The 18,597-nt window shown below is 40.8% G+C and overlaps 1 protein-coding gene across 2 annotated transcripts in view; it reads right to left on the bottom strand.

The window, feature by feature from the left end:
• Positions 1 to 1,190: 1,190 nt before the first annotated feature.
• CERS6 (ceramide synthase 6) overlaps positions 1,191 to 18,597 on the bottom strand; it is a 321,038-nt gene continuing 303,631 nt past the window's right edge. Inside the window, exons 9-11 of one of the 2 annotated variants that reach the window (XM_065880566.1) lie at positions 4,615 to 4,771; positions 4,026 to 4,049; positions 1,191 to 1,343 (exon numbers count right to left, since the gene is read on the bottom strand). In XM_065880566.1, the coding sequence (XP_065736638.1) occupies positions 1,191 to 1,343; positions 4,026 to 4,049; positions 4,615 to 4,771 (334 nt within the window). The remainder of the gene's footprint in view (positions 1,344 to 4,025; positions 4,050 to 4,614; positions 4,772 to 18,597) is intronic. The other variant, XM_065880567.1, reaches the window with a different exon arrangement.

The following is an 18,597-nucleotide window of genomic DNA, read 5'->3' as shown; positions in this document are numbered from 1 at the left end:
GCTCAGTTTCTAGTAACAGGAAATTCTGTTATGTTATGGGTTATGTTTAAGGAGAAAAGACAAAGGGTAAAATGTTCTTTCTCCCATTGGCTTTATTTTGCTCATAAAAATAAAAATATCAAGATCAAATACTAGATAGGGCGCTTTCTTGAAAGCTGGTTGCGGTAAAGTGCTCTGCATCAGAGGTGACTTTTGCCAACTCTTGGAAGTCTCCTTTATCTGTTCCAAAATATACTTAGCTTCTTTCTTTCATGACATGGCAAAAGATGGCGCTAATTACAGGGGTAGTGGTAAAACCTGGTTGAAATCTGCTGCTCTCTTTGTATTATTCTCAGATCATGGGACAAGTTCCCAGTAGGAAGAGCGACTTCTTTGTTTGTAACCATGACCTTGAGTCTTCCTTCAGAGCCGGAGCACTGACCCCGTCATAGATAATAAAAAAATCTCTGTAACCTCCAAAGTTAATCCCCAGCTAGCTGCCATTCTCACGGAAGAAATCTTGGCTGTGGGAATAAGAAATGACAGCTAATCCAAAGCAATTTAGTACAAAACAAATTTTTTAAGTCCTCCAATAACCACACTCTTTCATTGCAACAGCTACTGGACCACGAAGAGTGACAATGACAAACCTGAGCTCATCCTGCTCCAACTTTACACTGGGACGAAGCTCACTGAGACTGTACGGGCCATTTCGAAACAGGCACTGTAACACAAAGAAAGCAAACCTACTTGGAGCTGTAGGAGAATCCTGCGCTGGGATTTGCTTGCTCTGAGTGGCCAATTAAGCTAATGCTCCTCGTGGACTGGCTTAGGGGAACAGAAAGGGGTAGAGGCAGATGGAGCGTCTCCCTCACTGTCATGAACCCCGAGAGTAAAAAGGAGTGAGGAAACCCTCTTTTGTCCACAGATTCACAAACAAATACAAAAAAAAATAAATAATATTCTAAGACAGTACAAACGCAAATACTGTTCCCTTGTGCCAATTACATAAAGCATGCCTACATATACAGAATGGTAATTCTTCCTCATTCACAGACAGGACGTATGGCAGTGCACTATTCAAAATGCTTTGATAATCCTAATTTTTGTTTCTGGTGCTGACAGATTATGAAAGGAACTGCATTTGCAACTTATTAAATACTTCCAGGAACCAACAGTTCACTTTATTTGGGACTTGTAGTTTTGAGTAATTAATCATCCATGGAGCAAGGGCCAGGGAGGAGATACCCGTTGGTACCACTGGTCCCATTGGTGGTGGTCGCAGCATGGGGGTTACTCCCCGGAGGTTCCGAGTCCTCCTCATCTGAGCTAGACTCAATATCGCTTCGATCGTCCTTGGACACCTGTGGAATACGAGAAGGTGAGTGCAGCCAGCTCCGAAGGAACCGTTAAGGTATGGCATGCTCAGAAGTATACGCACAAGCATACATGAAGAAAAACAGATCTATAAAACATCGAGGAGGATAGGAACATTGCCGTAGTAATAAGTTCCCCTTCTTTGGAGACAGACATTTGGGTGACTAAGTCAGTTATCAAGGAATGTAGGTGGATTTAGGCATCACAGGGGGCTAGCTTTGTTGACTTCCTTAAGGTGCCTTTGGATACTGAGAATGTACTAGACCATGAACCCCACTCTTACTGGCAAAGTGGCATATGGTACTACTGGAATGGCAGTATAGGAATTTGGTACAAATGGATCCATTTATTCTCGGATGATCACATTCTCTCTGAGAATCATTTAAAGTCAGCTCTTAATTAACTACACTAATGGAGATATTCACTAGCTCTGTTCACCAAAACATCATTCTTATTTGGCTTTTTTTTTTTTTTTTTTGCGGTACGCGGGCCTCTCACTGCTGCGGCCTCTCCCGCTGCGGAGCACAGGCTCCGGACGCGCAGGCTCAGCGGCCATGGCTCACGGGCCCAGCCGCTCCGCGGCACGTGGAATCCTCCCGGACCGGGGCACGAACCGGCGTCCCCTGCATCGGCAGGTGAAGTCTCAACCACTGCGCCACCAGGGAAGCCCTTATTTGGCTTTTTAATGCATTCTTTGATGACTTAATTTTTCTGTCTGCTAGAATTAAGCAGAAATTTTGTTTTGTATACCACATTGGGGCACTTGCTGGGTGAGGTCTAGTTGAAAGTATTTCCCAAGAAAAATCTACTGGCTCGATCATCATGAATTGGCTCCCATCATTCCAGGGTTCTTCCCCCTTCCATTCAGACTCTACAAGTCATGAGTAAGGCACCAGGATATAAATCTATATGTTATCATAAAGGATGAAAAAAAATCATACTGTCTCACAAGGAGGTAATGTAGGAAGAAATTACAGAAATACTCTACTGCTTATAAAACTGAAAGAGTTTGAACCTCCTACTCTATGTCTACATCATGGTAAACATTTTTACCCCACAGGCCTTAAGACCTTTGAGTAACTGCGTGCTGTTTACTTATTGTCTAAGGGGGGTGGTGGTAGCAATAGGGACCTGGTGGCTTGCTTGGCTTCATAGAAAGTTTCCCAGTCTAGTCCCTTATGATTCTCTAAGAGGTGGCTTGGGAAGTTGGCAGAATCTCCTGGGAGGCTTTTCAGAACGAACTGGGTTCCACATCTCATCCTCTCTGTCACTGCTACCCCCAACCGGAGAACCCTGGAATCCACTGCCCTCCCAATTTGAGAAGCCACCATCACTGCAGGAGAACGTCACCTTCGTCAGGTGGGGTGGGGTGAGGTGGGGACAGGAGAAAGTCCTGAGCCGAACACTGCTGCTCCAGCCTAAGCAGAGATGACTGAGTAAATATGTAAAAATGGACCTCACTCCAATGGCCCTTGAGATGAGATGAGACTCACAAGGACCATCTCCAAGAAGATTTAGATACTGAAACACCAAAATGACTAGATTACAAGGATACTTTAACTTAAAAAAAAAATGGATCACAAAGACAGCATTAGAATAAGAGCTCCACTACGTTTGGAAATCCATTAGTCATAAATTAAGCTAATAGGAAAGAAAACTCCAGTTTCAGAGAGCGATTAATTTACATGTGCATGCTTAGTAAGATTTTTTTAATTGCATTTGGGAAAAAAATCTATACTTATGTTACCTCCAAAGGAAAGAACAATTTAGAATATCTCAAAATAACCCACAGGAAAATAGAGTCCATAACTCATGGCCAAGATGAATCTTACTGCCCTAGGTGAACAGCAAAGGCAGTTAAGATATTTTGAAGCCTGAGATCTGGAATAAAATTGACTGTCTCCTAATAAAGTTGAAGAAGTAAACTAGAGAGAAGACAGCGTATCTGGTGGAAATAGCCATGCAATAAGGTGACAAATCATCTAATCTACAGCCTCCTTGCATCTTCAGTTACCATTATCATATTGACAGTATTGTGCACATTGATTTAATTTGTATCCAAATGAGGACAGGAGCGTTTTTAAAAATAGAAATACATGCTCATTTTAAAGAGTACGAGGTCACAGAGAAAAAATGAATTCTTGCTTTTAAACAATTCATTGCTAAAAATATTTTGTATTTACATAGGAGCTGGTGCCGAGAATTGGCTTCATAGTACGTGACGAGATGTCCCGAGCCCCGGCGGAAGGGTCTCACAAAGCGGTCACGTGCTGCCCCGCTGCCCAGGGCAGCCCTGGCAAAGAGCCGATGCTCTGGCCTCCCTTCCGGACCGCGCTGATCCGCTCCCCAACTTAGCTCTGTTTCTCCTACTTCCCTTTGGTCCGTTTCTGTTTTTTAGCTGACATGTTGAACACCAGTTAAAGAAATCCATCTCCTCCGTTGGATCATGCAAAATTTAGCAGAATGAAAGCTCACACAAAAGGTCACTAACTGAGCTGTCCCTAGCATCCCTCACAGCTGGTGGGAGCCACACCTTGGTTAGAGCCTCCAGGCAGTGCCAACAGATTAGACAGAACAATATGCATGGAAACAAAAGCATCAGAGTGCCCCTCCAACGGGCTAACGTGGGACCCAGGACTGGCATAGAGAGAGAGGCGTGAGAAACTTACATGTAAAGGGTTCCACTTCCCAGACTTCCAGGTTGGCAGAAGGAAGAGAACGAACAATGAAAGTAAGAAAATGTCACAGAGAACGTTCCAGAAAAGTCACTGCTCTACACAGAGGGCTTGAGGCCTGGGAAGCTTTATTCAAATCAGCTTCGCGAGCCCATCTTTAACCAAAGGGATTTAACTAAATTTTTACTGACAAAGTCATAAATGGTCATACTGCATCAAGCAACCCTTTCTCATAAAATAAAAGAATTATTAAATTTCTGTCTGGTATAAGTATAATCAGAGGAGGACCAAGGGAGACAGAGAAAGGGAGAGTAGGAACACAACAAATAATATACCTCCATTGAATCTAAAATTATAAATGCAGATCATTTTACATGTAGCAAAGCGATGCTACATGTAAAAAAATCAACTAAACAGAAGAAAATGAAAGTTTGTATTGTGTTTCAAAGAGGTTATGCTAAACCTTGAAGGAGAAAAAACAGTTTTGATGATATTCTAAATAATAAATAATGTTCTTGTTGATTAGAAGAACACAAAACCATAATTTTCTGGGACATATTAGAAAGGGTGAGTTTTATCTTACCTTGCCTTTTGAAATAGCTTTGCAAGCTATTTTTACGATCAAGTAAGACCAGAAGCAGTTCAAGCCTTGTATTACCAACAGCAGTAGGTTAAAAACCCACCAGGAAGGGTAAGGTCCAACAATCTCCCAACTTTCAAATAATGTGGTATTTAACACCCTAAGGAAAAGGAGAAAGTAATCATTGAACACAGCTTTTCACTCTGCCTTCAAAGGAACTCTAGTTACTGCAAAGAAGCACGAAGTCAATGATATCCACTGATTACTCCCTGCAAGGACGGTCTGAAGGCTGACAACGTACCTAGAAGAGTCATCACCGGAACGATTCCCCTGGTGCCATAACATTCCTTTGGATTCTAGCTTGAATAGTGTACTTGTGCTCCCATTCACTTTTGTTGTCATTTCTCCCGTTAATTTTCATTACGTTTTCAATTGATTCTATTTCTCACTACTGGTTAAAAGGCCTGTATCATCCTTGAAGTTGCTTTGGGCCTTTAAATACGTGTGAGGAATACCATTTAATAATATTACATTACAAGGGAAAAAAAAAGAGTAATTCCAGACACACTAGTTAAGTTTAAACTATATGCTTAGCACAGTGAGTTAGAATATACTTAAGACCTAATGCCTGTCCTCAAGTGGTTTATAGTCTAGTAGGGGAGCCTGTACTGGGTCCTGAATTTTGTAAGCCTTCCCCTGGGAAAGAACTGGCAACTGAAAGGCATCATATTGAAGTGATGTCTTGAGATGAGTGTTGGAAGGATTTTTTTTTTAATTATTAGAATATAATGAATATACTTAGTTTTAAGAGTATGTACTTGAGGCAGGCGAAAGTGTTTGAAGTAATTGGTTCCCTCTGTTATCCACCATCAGGACCAGGATGGAGCAGCCACCTGGGGCAGATACAGGATGGCTGGTTTCAGGGCTTGGCTCTCATCCTTGCTGTATCTGCTCCTAAGCCTTTGGAAGTTGATTCATGCCTTTTGGACTCATACTGCTGCCACACAGAAGCACGGTAGCCACAAAATTTTGGAATTACTCTCACTTCCTTGCTTTCCTCTTCAGCTTAGTGATGGGCTGGTTTGGAGATCTAAGTGGACTGACAAAACTCATCGAAGCGTATTTCCACCAACTGTCCCTGCAGTGCTTTGCCGGGACCCTCAGGAGAGGTTAGGTGGACAATACTCAGTGACTAAGGGGGAGGGATGGAAAACTCTTGAATGTAAGACACAGACCACTCATACAAGAACAGAAGGCACATATACAGAAAATTTTAATATAAGAGTGTGATGAATGCTTTGAGAGAGGTTAAGAAAAGTACTTAGTGAATTCACAAAAGGAAAAAAAAAACCACATTGATTTGAGGTGGGATAAGAGGTAAGGAAAAAACGGAGAATGAATAATAGACATAAACAGGTTCTCCATGCCCAGTTTCAGCAACCTGCATTCATAGACCAGAATGAGACAAACAGAGTGTGTCTCTAACCCTGCCATATTAGTTATCTCTCAAGAACAATGCTCAATACACATGGATTTTAAATCCTAAAATCAATAGTATGGAGCTGAATTTGACAATTCATTAAAATTATATTACTCTATGATATAGTAGTATTCATTCTGGTGGAGGGGGACCAACATTAGGAAATCTATTAATATAATTATCACACGTCCACAGGCCAAATTGGAACAAACCTAATTATTCCACCTGCACTGAAAGACATTTGGCAATGTTCAATTCTCCACTGCTGATGTTTAAAACTTGGAACTTAAAGCACTTACTATGATTTTTATCCAGCTCAACTCAGCAGTGGTCATAATACTTAACAAATACCAGAGTTACTGACTTTATAATTAGGAACAAACCATGAACAACCAGCATCACCATTATTATTTAACCCTACTGTAGTAGTTCTGGCTGTTAAGTATGGTAAAAAGTCAGAGTTCATTTCAAATAATAGGCATTAAATCTCTGTAACTGTTTCAAAAACAGCAAACAATCAAAATCTCCAATAACAGGTAGTGGTTAAAAAACTATTAAGATATTCCAGAAATTATAAAGTCACTCACAATATTAAACATGTTTCAAGAGTTTCTTATGATAGAGAAAAATCATAATATCTCAATTCCATAAAATACACACAGAAAAAGTAAGAGAATTATAATTCATTGGAAGGAATTAAAGCCATTATAGACTTTCTTTCTTTGGTGGATTAGGGAATTTTGTATTTTCTTCTTTATGTTCTTCTCTTTTCCAAATCCATGACAAATAATTAGGACAAAATACAAGTAATTTATAAAAAGGAATAAGTTAGGATAATGCCTATATTCCTGCCTTGTTTGTTATCCCAAGAGGCAGCCATGTCTTTATACACAGTCTGCAGGCCACAGGACAACAGGTCTAAACAAAGGTGAACTCCACGACAGCAAGGGAGGACTTACATACCTTATGCTTTTCTATCTCCAGCACCTTGCAAAACACTGCGAAGTAATGTGCTCGCTGGACCTGATGGCTGATTGACTGTGTGTTTGTTCAGTAATCAAATAAAATAGATATGCACAAGACAACTCGGGAATAATCACAATGATTTTATTTCAGAACCAGCTCTGCTTCTTGACATATTAAAACATGTTGACCTGCAGAGGGAATTCAGTTTCATTTGAACAGAAAGAGGTCCTGTAGAAATGGCAACCACGACTGCGTGATGCTACACATTATAAATTAGCCTTTGCTGAATTATAAGTTTGAGAACCTTTCTCACCATTACAGTTTGCTTGGCTTATTATGAACAGAGTGTCATGCAGTCGCTGGTGACATGATATTCACATTAATTTCTGAAACACTGCATCAGAATTTACAGGCTTTGCCATGACAATTAGCGGCACCTCTGAAATGCCACTCGAAAGTAATGGGATTTCTTTGAAAATTGACTTGGCTGCCTGCAGAGACAATTGAGAAAAAACAATCAGTGCACCAAAGAGCTATATCTCTCAGTAAGAAGCTTGGTAAGGAAAACAATATGTGAGGAATTGAGATTGAGGAGAGAGACATTATGCCACTTGGATTCTGAAAAACAGCAAACCCAGGAAATGGCGCCTTTGTTTAGCCACAGAATGTTTCTGATGAGAAAACTGTCCCCTTTTGGGCAAACTATTAAAATGGTGATTACAGGATTTTATCCTTTCCCAGAGGTTAGGGTTAGGAGTACATACGTTAATGATGTCATTACAAATCTACGGTGACAGGGCTCTGACGGGTGGTATCTCTGAGGGAGGATTGAGGGGACAGGACAGGAGGGAGGCTGCTGGCATGCTGAAAACACTCTCTATCCTGATTCAGGTAGCGATTATGCAGATTATACACATGCAAAATTTTACAAATGTAAAAATGTATCACGAAGATTTGTGTACGACACTGTGCGCATTATACCTCAATAAACTAAAATGGAAAAAAGTACTCTGGGGCAAACACTGCCAATATGCAACCTCTGGCTTGCATAATTACTATAATATCAGTGTTTCTACCCCTCCTCCCCACTAGTTTGGGGTCAATATATGGCTTCTAAGAAAATAGATTTTTTTTCTTCCCCCAAAATAGCCTACAGCATCAAACCTCCTGCTGCTCCAATCAAGTGGTGGAGAGTTTGGAAGCATAAGGGGCCAGAAAAGACCATTTTCCTTTTCATTAATGTTAGGGTCACTTAACCACTAGATGGCGCATCACGCACGTACAAAGCGTGCTCAAGTAGGTCTATTCTGCCAGAACCTTCTGCCAAAGTCTGGGTCCCAGCACAGAAATCACTCCATCTTCAGGTTACACCTTCCTTTCTAAGAATCTTCCCCAACAATGGAATGAAGAGGCTCCCGTCTGTGCTGCTTTCTTCCTGCGTGATTCCCAATAGAAACGAAGCCCGCAGGGCAAAGCTCCAAGCAGTTCACTGGTGATGTAAAGATGCACCACTTACCACCCCAATAGCTTAGCCCTGATGGGTTATTTTAACGGCTGTTGAATGAATCGTAATTTAATTTGACTTGCCCTATAGTTACTTTTGCTCAGGCTTACCCTTTATGGATTTTTCATCTTAAATTTGATTATCACAGAAATATGTATATACAGGCTATGTGGGGATAGGAGGAGGGGAATGTATACATTCATGCAGAAAAGTTTAGCCACTTTTTCTTAAGCAAAGCAAAGTCAGAGTACTTTCAATTTAATACTATATCTAAGGCTTTACTCATTCATATTCCAAGCATCAATGTGACTTCTGCTTGCCCCTTAAACCTCAGAAGTCCAGAAGCCTTCTGCTGTCATACAGCAGTGTGAAAAGATCTCCACTGGTGTCTCATTCAGAAAAGCTATAACCAATGCTTTTTTTTTTTTTTTTCATTTTTATCGTGACTGCCAACTCAAAAGTTTATCTTTAGTATGCAAAGTTAGATAAATATCCTTACTTTCCGCTCCATATATCTTACTTTTAAAATATTCCAGTGATTTAGAGGCAGGATCACATAATGGTGGTTGAGTTATTAAAGATGACAGAGGCCTAGGTGCTCTCACTGTGTGAACGAAGTTACAGGTGGACGTTTACGATAAGGCCATGGCAAGTAATCACAAGCTTTGCCTGCGCCCCTTCCTCTTCTACCCCCACCAAAGAGCTCCACCTGAGCCTTGGTTGTGTGTTTCTGGAATGATCTATAGAAAAACCACAATAATTAGATCCATGTCAAATATCCAAAGAGAGCCAAGATTGCTTCTCAGGGAGAGTCAGGTTCAGGGCCTCACGCTGAGGACTTCTGCATGATGCCAGTGAGGGTAGATTAAAAAGGAAAACTTGTTTTACAGTCAAAATTATTTCAGAGCTTTTGAATGGTCTTGACTTTGCTTTCCCAGACAGACCGCAGTATATTTCAGGATGTGTGTGCTGCTCTGGCATTTACTTTCACGTGACCTACACAAAACATAAATGAAAAGTAGATTCTACCTAAAGCTTATCTGTAATCTACCAGCATGTTTTGCTCATTTTAAAGTAGATGGTAATAGAAAAGCATTTCAAATGTACTCTCAACAGAAACCATGGACACTTAACACCTGAAAAAGAAAAGTCAGGTAATTAATTCACTGTTATAAGCAATGCTCTTTGTCCTGGTTTTTCTAAAGTAATAAAAGCTCCAGACTTGAGAACAATTTGGTCAAGCGTTGGGTAGTCAAGGCTGCTAGACAGCCGCAAACCTTGCTCACAATGCCTGGATGCCTAATTATCTCGAATAATAGATTCGCAGCCTGTAGCAGACACAGAATTAGCTCCTCTATCCCTGAAAGGAAGCTGAACTTGAACACGGAGGGACCATCTGTCTTTCCTCTAGCAATGGGCATATCGGTTCTGTCATATTGTTATCCGAGTAAGACATGGGGATCAACTCATTTATTTTTACTTTTAGGTCACAGCCTGGCCAGACTTAGACACTGATCCCCTATATCACAGGAAGTTTGTCACTAGTAACTTCCTGGCTGGGGTGGATGTTTTGCTCAAAATGAGTCATTGCCCTCTTGGTGCCCCATTTGCTGTCTGTCTGCCTGAGTTCCCAACCCCTCCACTGCCTGGTCTGCCTTTCTATGTTCCTCATCTCCCAACCTGAGTTTCCCTAGAGAAGAACATGTCCTTCAGGCTGTATCCTGATTCCAACATACTTACACTTTCAACCCTCCTCTTTGTTGCCTACGTGCCCCTAAAACAGACTTGTCTGGTTCTCAATAACTGCTCTTTTTTTAAAGATTTTTTTGATGTGGACCATTTTTAAAGGCTTTATTGAATTTGTTACAATATTGCTTTTGTTTTTTATGTTTTGGCTTTTTGGCTGCAAGGCATGTGGGATCTTAGCTCCCCAACCAGGGATCAAACCCGTACCCCCTGCATTGGAAGGCGAAGTCTTAACCACTGGACCGCCAGGGAAGTCCCCATAACTGCTCTTTATTGAGTAATTAGTATGTGTTGAGCACTGGCCCAAACACGTTATATACATTGTTTTACTTAATCCTTTCAATACCTCATACAGAAGAATCCCCATATAGTAGAATTCTTACACTAGGCTAATATTTATTGAGCTTTATGTGTCAGGAACTGGGCTCAGGTTTTAATGTGCTAACGCATAATCCTCATGAAATAAACCCTATGTGATAAATTCTATTTTTTTTCAAAGTAGGTATTATTATGTCTATTTCACAGATGAAGAAACTAAAGCACAGGTTTGTACTGTATGCCCAACACTGTCCCCACTGTTGGGACACATATTCGTGGGCCTCAAAGAACTCATAATCTAGTTGGGGAGCTGGGGACGGAATATAAATTGGCATATTGTATTTAGTGGGTAATGTTACCACATGTATCAAAATGTACATACCTACTGAGACTATGATTCTATTTCCAACCTTTTGTCCTACGGAAGAACTTCAGGGATTTGGAAGATTTAGCCATAAGGATGTTCATTTAAATATTATTTATAGTAGCATACTACTTGAAATATCCTAGATGATGTTTACAAATAGGATACTGATGAATAAACAATGACCTACTCAGAAGACGGAATATTCTGTAACCGATATAATTACGTTATAAAGGAATACTTAATGAAATGGAAAAATGCTTATAGTACAACGTTAAATGAGAAAGACAAAGCTATGAAACAGTATGTGCAGAATGATCGCATTTTGGTAAAGAAAAAGATGTAATTTTAAGCATATAAAATGTTAGAAACAAAGACATCAAATTATGAACAGTGGTTATTTCAGAATTATGGGATTGGGATTTTGTTTTCTTCTTTGTGGTGTTTCATATTCCATAAAATTCCTGTAATGAATATTTAAGTATAACATGTATATAATCCCATAAATAAATATCAGTTTAAGTTAAAATTTGAGGAGACCATAGGAGAATGATAACAGATAGCCAAGTGCTAACAGAAGCCTCTAAAGGTCTTAACTAAGGCAAACAGGGCAACAGATTTTCGCAGAGCTGGATGCATTTCCCCAAAGCTACCTCACTAAGTCTCAGAGCCGCACAGGGGAAGCCTGGCTTGGCCATGGATAGGTCTGTTCACAGCGCTGCCTCCAAAGACAGATGCTTTTATTCCCTCTGAACAAAGGAAGCAGCTCTCTAGGTTCATTCGTGGTTATGGGTGTGGAGATTCTGAGACGGTAGAGAGGCCAACTTGAACACACATCATAAGCACATTTGATCGCTTTTGTCCCTGGAATGGGGCTTTGTTGGCATGTTTGGAGCTGTTTTTGTCAGAGTCCTCTGATTTTGTTAGAGCTTAGTAACTGGCCTAAGAACTGTGAAACCTGCCTGATCTCTGCACTCTCCTTCTGTTATCTTATTTCATGATTCTGTGGAAGAAATGTGTTTTGCAAGATATAAGACAGAGCTTCTGGAAACTATGGGGGCAATACCTGCAAATCTTGTCTTGGGGGCAGGAAGAAACAGAAACAAGGAAGGGGAAAGGAAAGAGAGAGAAGGGGAATGGGCGGATGGGAAACGGGCAGACAGAGGGGACGAGGAGACAGGGGACCCGCTTCCCTGAGGCACTGCTCATGTCTGTAACTTGAATCAGGACGAGGCCTTGAACAAACTCTGTGCGACATTTAATACCACACCATTTCTGGGATTACATATTACACTAATAAAAAGAGAGCCACAAGACAAATAGTTGTGCCCTGGAACTTAGGAGGGGGAAATGGCTGTGCAAAGCTCAGGGCCTGAAACTCAAAAGCTTCTTCCACCTGTAACTGCCGGGCTGGGAATCTGCTGGGTGTGATTTATCTGCTGGCAAACTCAGCGCAGGTACATATTCTAACAATTTACTGAGGAAGAAAGAAATACAAACCCTGCTTTGGAGAGGACGGCTGAAATGCAGCAAACCCAGAGGCCTCCCCCGCCACCCCATCTGACTCAGGTGGTCCCAGGACAGTTGTTCAGCAAAGGTGTGCAGACTCAGGAGCTGGATAGCAAAGAGTTCTTTTGCAGAAATCCCAACTGCAAACATATCAAGATAGTGGCCCTCGAGACAGTGGTTTTATTTGGTAAAACTTATCTTCGAATACAGTATACAGTGTCCTAGGGCAGTGGTCCCCAACCTTTTTGGCACCAGGGACTGGTCTCATGGAAGACAATTTTCCCACGGACGGGGTTGGAGGGGGTGATAGGGTTTGTTCAGGCGGTAACGTGAGCGATGGGGAGCGGCTGTAAATAGAGATGAAGCTTCCCTCGCTCGCCCGCTGCTCACCGCCTGCTGTGCAGCCTGGTTCCTAACAGGCCACGGACCAGGGGTTGGGGACCCCTGTCCTAGGGGGCTCCATCTAAACGGCAAAAAGCCAATTTAACTGACAGGACAAGACACTCTCTCTGCTCCTACTAGCTATAGTGTGTTTAACAGTGCTTACCCATTCAACCTCAATCACTTCTTTCCATAGTCCGTGGCCATGAATAGAATGTTTACAGTCAATGAGATGAATATAAGCCTTCTCTTCTGACAGAAATAGCAATAGCCAAGGCCATACCTTAAATCACAAGGAAAATTTCTTACACACCATTGGCTATCCGTGCGTACTGGGCCTAGCACCTTGTTAGGAGGTTTGAGTGGTATTTGGGTAGCATTTGATGCAGCTTTCACTCACATGCATCATAGATGTTGACGATGAAAGTGCTACATCATCAATGGAGAAGTAGGCAAAGGATATGGACAGTTCACAGAAAAAATACAAATACAAATGACTTATGAAAACATGCATGAAATGTTCCACTGTGCTTATAATCCAATGAATACAAAATTAAAACAAGAGATATGTATGCCATAGTTTTTGGAATGATGTGTCATGACATCTGCAACCCACTTTCAGATGATTTGACAAATGTAAGAGAAATGCATGTATGTAAAAGAAATGCAGTGGGTACTGCAAGGGGTAACAGTTGATGAGGGCAGGTGGGAGTATGTGAGTATTCATTATATATTTTTTTCAAATTCTCTGTGGGTTTGGACATGTTCAAACTAACAAATTAAATTAAAAGAGAAAACGTTTAAACTATCAAATCAAAAGGCATAGAGTGGCTGAATGGATAAAAGAACAAGACCCTATATGTTACCTACAAGAGATTCACTTCAGAAGTAAGTACACACAGAGACTGAAGGTGAAGGGACGAAAAAGGATATTCCACGTATATGGAAATGAAAAGAAAGCTCAAGTAACTATACTCATATCAGACCAAGCAGACTTTAAAACAAAGAATGCAATAAAATCAAAACGAAAAGACCACCTACTGAGTGGGAGAAGATGTTTGCAAACCATACACTTGACAAGGCATAATAGCCAAGCTATATAAAGAACACATACAACTCAACAACAACGAAACAACTCAATTAAAAAATGGGGAGATGGGCTTCCCTGGTGGCACAGTGGTTGGGAGTCCACCTGCCGATGCAGGGGGCGCGGGTTTGTGCCCCGGTCTGGGGGGATCCCACGTGCCGCGGAGCGGCTGGGCCCGTGAGCCATGGCCGTTGGGCCTGCGCGTCCAGGGCCTGTGCTCCACAATGGGAGAGGCCACAGCAGTGAGAGGCCTGCGTACAGCAAAAAAAAAAAAAAATGGGGAGAGGATCTGAATAGACATTTTTCCAAAGAAGACATACAGATGGCCAACAGGCACATGAAAAGATGTTCATCATCACTAATCCTCAGGGAAATGCAAATCAAAACCACAGTGAGATATCACCTCACACCTGTCAGAATGGTTATCAGGAAAAAGACAGGAGTAACAAGTGTTGGAGAGGATGTGGAGGAAAGGAAACCCTTGAACACTGTTGATGGGACTATAAACTGGTTGGAGCCACTATGGAAAACAGTATGGAGATTCCTCAAAAAATCAAGAATAGAACTACCATATGATCCAGCTATTCCACTTCTGGGTATTTACCTGAAGAACATGAAAACACTATTTTGAAAAGATACATGCAAAACGGAAGCAATCTAAGTGTCCATCAATAGATGAATGGGTAAAGAAGATGTGGTGTGTACACACACACACAATGGAATATCTCTCAACCATGAAAAAGAGTGAAATCCTACTATTTGGGACAACATGGATGGACCTTTTATTTTTGAAGAGTAAACTATTCGGTTTTTATTAAATGAGTAAACATTTGTTATTCAAGTCACACATTATTTGACATTTCTTACAAGCAAATAACTCCTTAGAAATTCTGTGCTTGTGAAAATTAGACTGTTATAACTTACTGTATTTAAGATTGTGTTAAGTGCCTCTGACTTCTTTGAACTCAGACACCCCTAACTTCATACACTGTCTCCTACTGAGAATAATCTTCAAACTTTATACTGATTAGAACGTGGATGGACCTTGAAGGTGTGATGCTAAGTGAAATAAGTCAGACAGAGAAAGACTAATGCTGTATGATTTCATTCATATGTGGAATCTAAAAAAAACAACAAACAGACAAAACAAACAAACAAAAAAACTCCTTGATACAGAGAACAGATTAGTGGTTATCAGAGGGGAAGGGGGTAGGCGAAGTGGATGAAGGGGGCCAACTGTACAGTGATGGATGATAACTAGACTTGTGGTAGTGATCATTTTGTACTGTATACAGATGTTAAACTATAATGCTGTATACCTGAAGCTTATATAATTAAACTATCAAATACATGTAAAAAAGAAGATAAACCACTGTGCTGCCAAAAATAAAATAAAAGCAACGCTCTTGTAAGTGGTTGGTTGGAGTGTAAATTGGTGCAATCTTTATAGAAAATTTGACCATACATATAAATATTTTTAAATGATTGTTTATCCTCATAAATTTACTTTTCCAGTTATCTATCTTTATCTTTAAATAAATACATTGTCAACCAATTTAAAAACATACTGTTTTTAATGGCAAAAAAGAAACAAATACATGGTTAAAATGTGTATCTGTATGGTAGAATGTTATTCATACATTAAGATCATCTCTTCTATTTAATAACATGGGAGAATCCTCACAATTTAATGAAAAGTGAAAAAATCATATTAAAATCATATGCAGTATGATCTCCAGTTTTCATATGTATGTGTTAATACATGCGTATATAAAATGCGATTAAATTGTGATTAAAAGAAAATATTCTAAAATGTTCACATTGGCTACTTCTGATCCTAGGAATTTAAAATAAAAGATTTTCTACATGTATGTAGTATTCTTGAAGAAAACACTTAAGAACTTTTTTCAAGGATGATGGTCTAAAAAACTTTAACCCTTTCAAGTTAGTTCAAAAATACCTATTTGTGTTCCACTCTCAGCGGGGGAAAAGGTGAAGCTGAATCTTCGGTGTCGGGGCCTGAACACCTTTAGGAATGCCCAAGGTGTACACATGGAGGGGAACTCGAATCTGAGCCACACTTGTTGGTTTTAGGATTCACGTTTCTATGAGCGAGTATCCTTAGCATGGCACTCAGATGGTACTAGAGAAACAAATCCAAGAAGAAAAATTCCAGGAGGTCAGATGGACCTTCCCGATTATTCTGCCCAACTCTTCCTGACTGAGATCTCACCTGGAACATGATGGCAAGACATGGCCTTCCACCTGCATTCTTGTCCTGGGACCCCCAATGTGAGGGTGAAGAGTCTAGGGTGAAGCATATAGCAGGTGCTCCACAAATACCAAGTTTTTGGCAAATATTTTAGGTTAATGAGTAAATATACATGTGATTTCTGGAGTCTCTATAAACATATATATATATATATATATATATATATATATATATATATATAACATGTCCATTGACAATGTTCAAAATCAGTTTTTAATCAGAATGGTGTTTTCCAGTTTTAAACTAATTCCCCTTAATCTGTAGAATTTAGAAACCTGGTTTCTTCGAGTCCCACCTTGTGCCACGTGCTTCAATGAGGCTGTTCTGCAGGGCGGCAGTTCCCAGGCCTGCTGCTCACTGGGATTCCCTGGGGAGCATTAACAGTACTGATGCCTGTGACGGCCTCCAGAGACTGTAATTCAGATGGTCTGGGGCATAGATTGGGTGGTGCAATCTTTAAAAGGTCCCCAGATGACTCCAATGTGCAGACAAGTTTGGAAACTGCCTCTTTTGTTCTCTAATTCCCTTTTGTACTTGTTGTTTTTTTTTTTTTTTTAAATCTACAAACAATTCTGAATAACTTTTGATGATCCATTTCTGCTCTCAGTAGACGTGATGACTGCAGGTCATTTATGATTGTGTGTGGCTGAATGACAGTTACCAGGCTGTGCATGAAATGTTTAAAATTTTGTCCCCTCGCCCACTTTAATGAGAACAATAGCACCCTGGCAACAGAAGCCCCAACTCTGAGGTTTCAAACTGCCCCAACTCAGAGATAGTTGAGGACCCCACTCTTCCCAGCCCCTTGCTTACCCTCCTTTGGGCTACACAAAGCTTATGTTTAACCTCCCAGGATTTTGCAGAAATTGTCCTTCGAAGAAAGGGTCTGAAGCATGAGCTTGTAAACTCATTCAGACAATAAGTAAAGCCCGATGCAAAGGAGGGAGAGTGTCCACAGAACCAGATCAAGAAGCCCAAAACTGGAAAAGAAGATGGCGCCCTTATCCCTGCCCACATATAATTGATATTAAAAATGATTCCAAACCACAAAACAATAAGAAAATCCCTAAAAATCTTTTCCTCTTCTGGCATGGGGAATCAAGTCAATTCTTGTTGAAATGTAAAACTATAAAAAAAAATGCTTATGGCCCACTTTGCTTGTGTCCTAAGCACACACTTAATTGATCTATTAGGCACCCAGCATGGAGCGTCCTTGGTGAGTGTTTGTGATTCATCACCCAGTTACAATGACTTGGGTCACTTAACAACCATGTTGCTAAAGAGAGAGCAGTGCTCATTATAGATTTTTACTTGATAAGAATATTCCCCTTTAGCTTCAGTCAATGTCATCAAGTTTCCTAAGATATATCACTGGGCTTGTTATGTTTAAAACACCAGAGGAGACTGTATAAAAGATTTTCATGTTCATTTTTGAAAAGCAACTCTCACACGGCTCCAGCTAGTAACTCACTGTCTCTTCGACCTTACCTCAAGTTGCCCCTTCCATCAGGATGGAAAATATAAATATGGACACAAATATTACCCTACTTCTCTAACTGGGAGGGTTAGGAATGGTCCCAAGTAGTGTGAGGCCCTGGGGCAAACTATCCCTTCCTCACCTAGGATACTGGGAAAATCAGTCTGCCTGGAAAGGCAACCGAAGTCCCAAATAATCCATCCCAAGGAGAAGGGTGTTGAGGGGCAGCAGGTAGCCATTCTACTGCTCTGTAGCAGTGATGCCGAAAGGTCTCAGGAATAATCATAACTGTTTGAATCACTCTCCTGCTTTGAGCCTTCTAATCACGGCCCACTGCAATAAGAATAAAATCCCAAACACATCCCAAGGCCCATAAAAGTTCCTAATCTGGACCTCTCCTACCTCTCCAACCTCAACTCTGACCATCTCCCTCTTGTTCATCAAGCTTTCTGTTCCAGAAATAGGCCAACACTGTTCCCACCCCAGGGTACTGGCACTCGCAGTTTCCTATGCCTGGCCTCTTCCTATGACTTGTTCCTTAATGTGTGTCTGTTTCATTTTAGATATTCTCCCATGATTTTACTGCCTCTCGCTTTAAAGCATAAGCTCTAAGAGTGCAATGATTGTGTGCATTTGACCTGCTTTGGATCTGCCAAGGCACTTTACAGAATATTAGGTGCTGAGAATGGGGGATGCTTGATCAGTTCCCTTTCCAAGAAAACTGACAGCAGGCGTGGCCCTCCCTTCAGCAGTCCCCAGAGTATTCCTGCTGGATACACCGATTTACAAGCACCGATAGGGCAGGGCTGCTTTTCACACTTGCTTTGTGATATTTATACCCATAGGCATAATTATTCAGCGCATTGTGCCAGGATAATTGTT

This window comes from Phocoena phocoena, chromosome 7 (assembly GCF_963924675.1).
Source record: "Phocoena phocoena chromosome 7, mPhoPho1.1, whole genome shotgun sequence".
In the NCBI taxonomy this organism is placed as follows: domain Eukaryota; kingdom Metazoa; phylum Chordata; class Mammalia; order Artiodactyla; family Phocoenidae; genus Phocoena; species Phocoena phocoena.
Note: the sequence above shows the minus strand (reverse complement) of the source record. Positions and strands in the feature narration are given on the sequence as shown.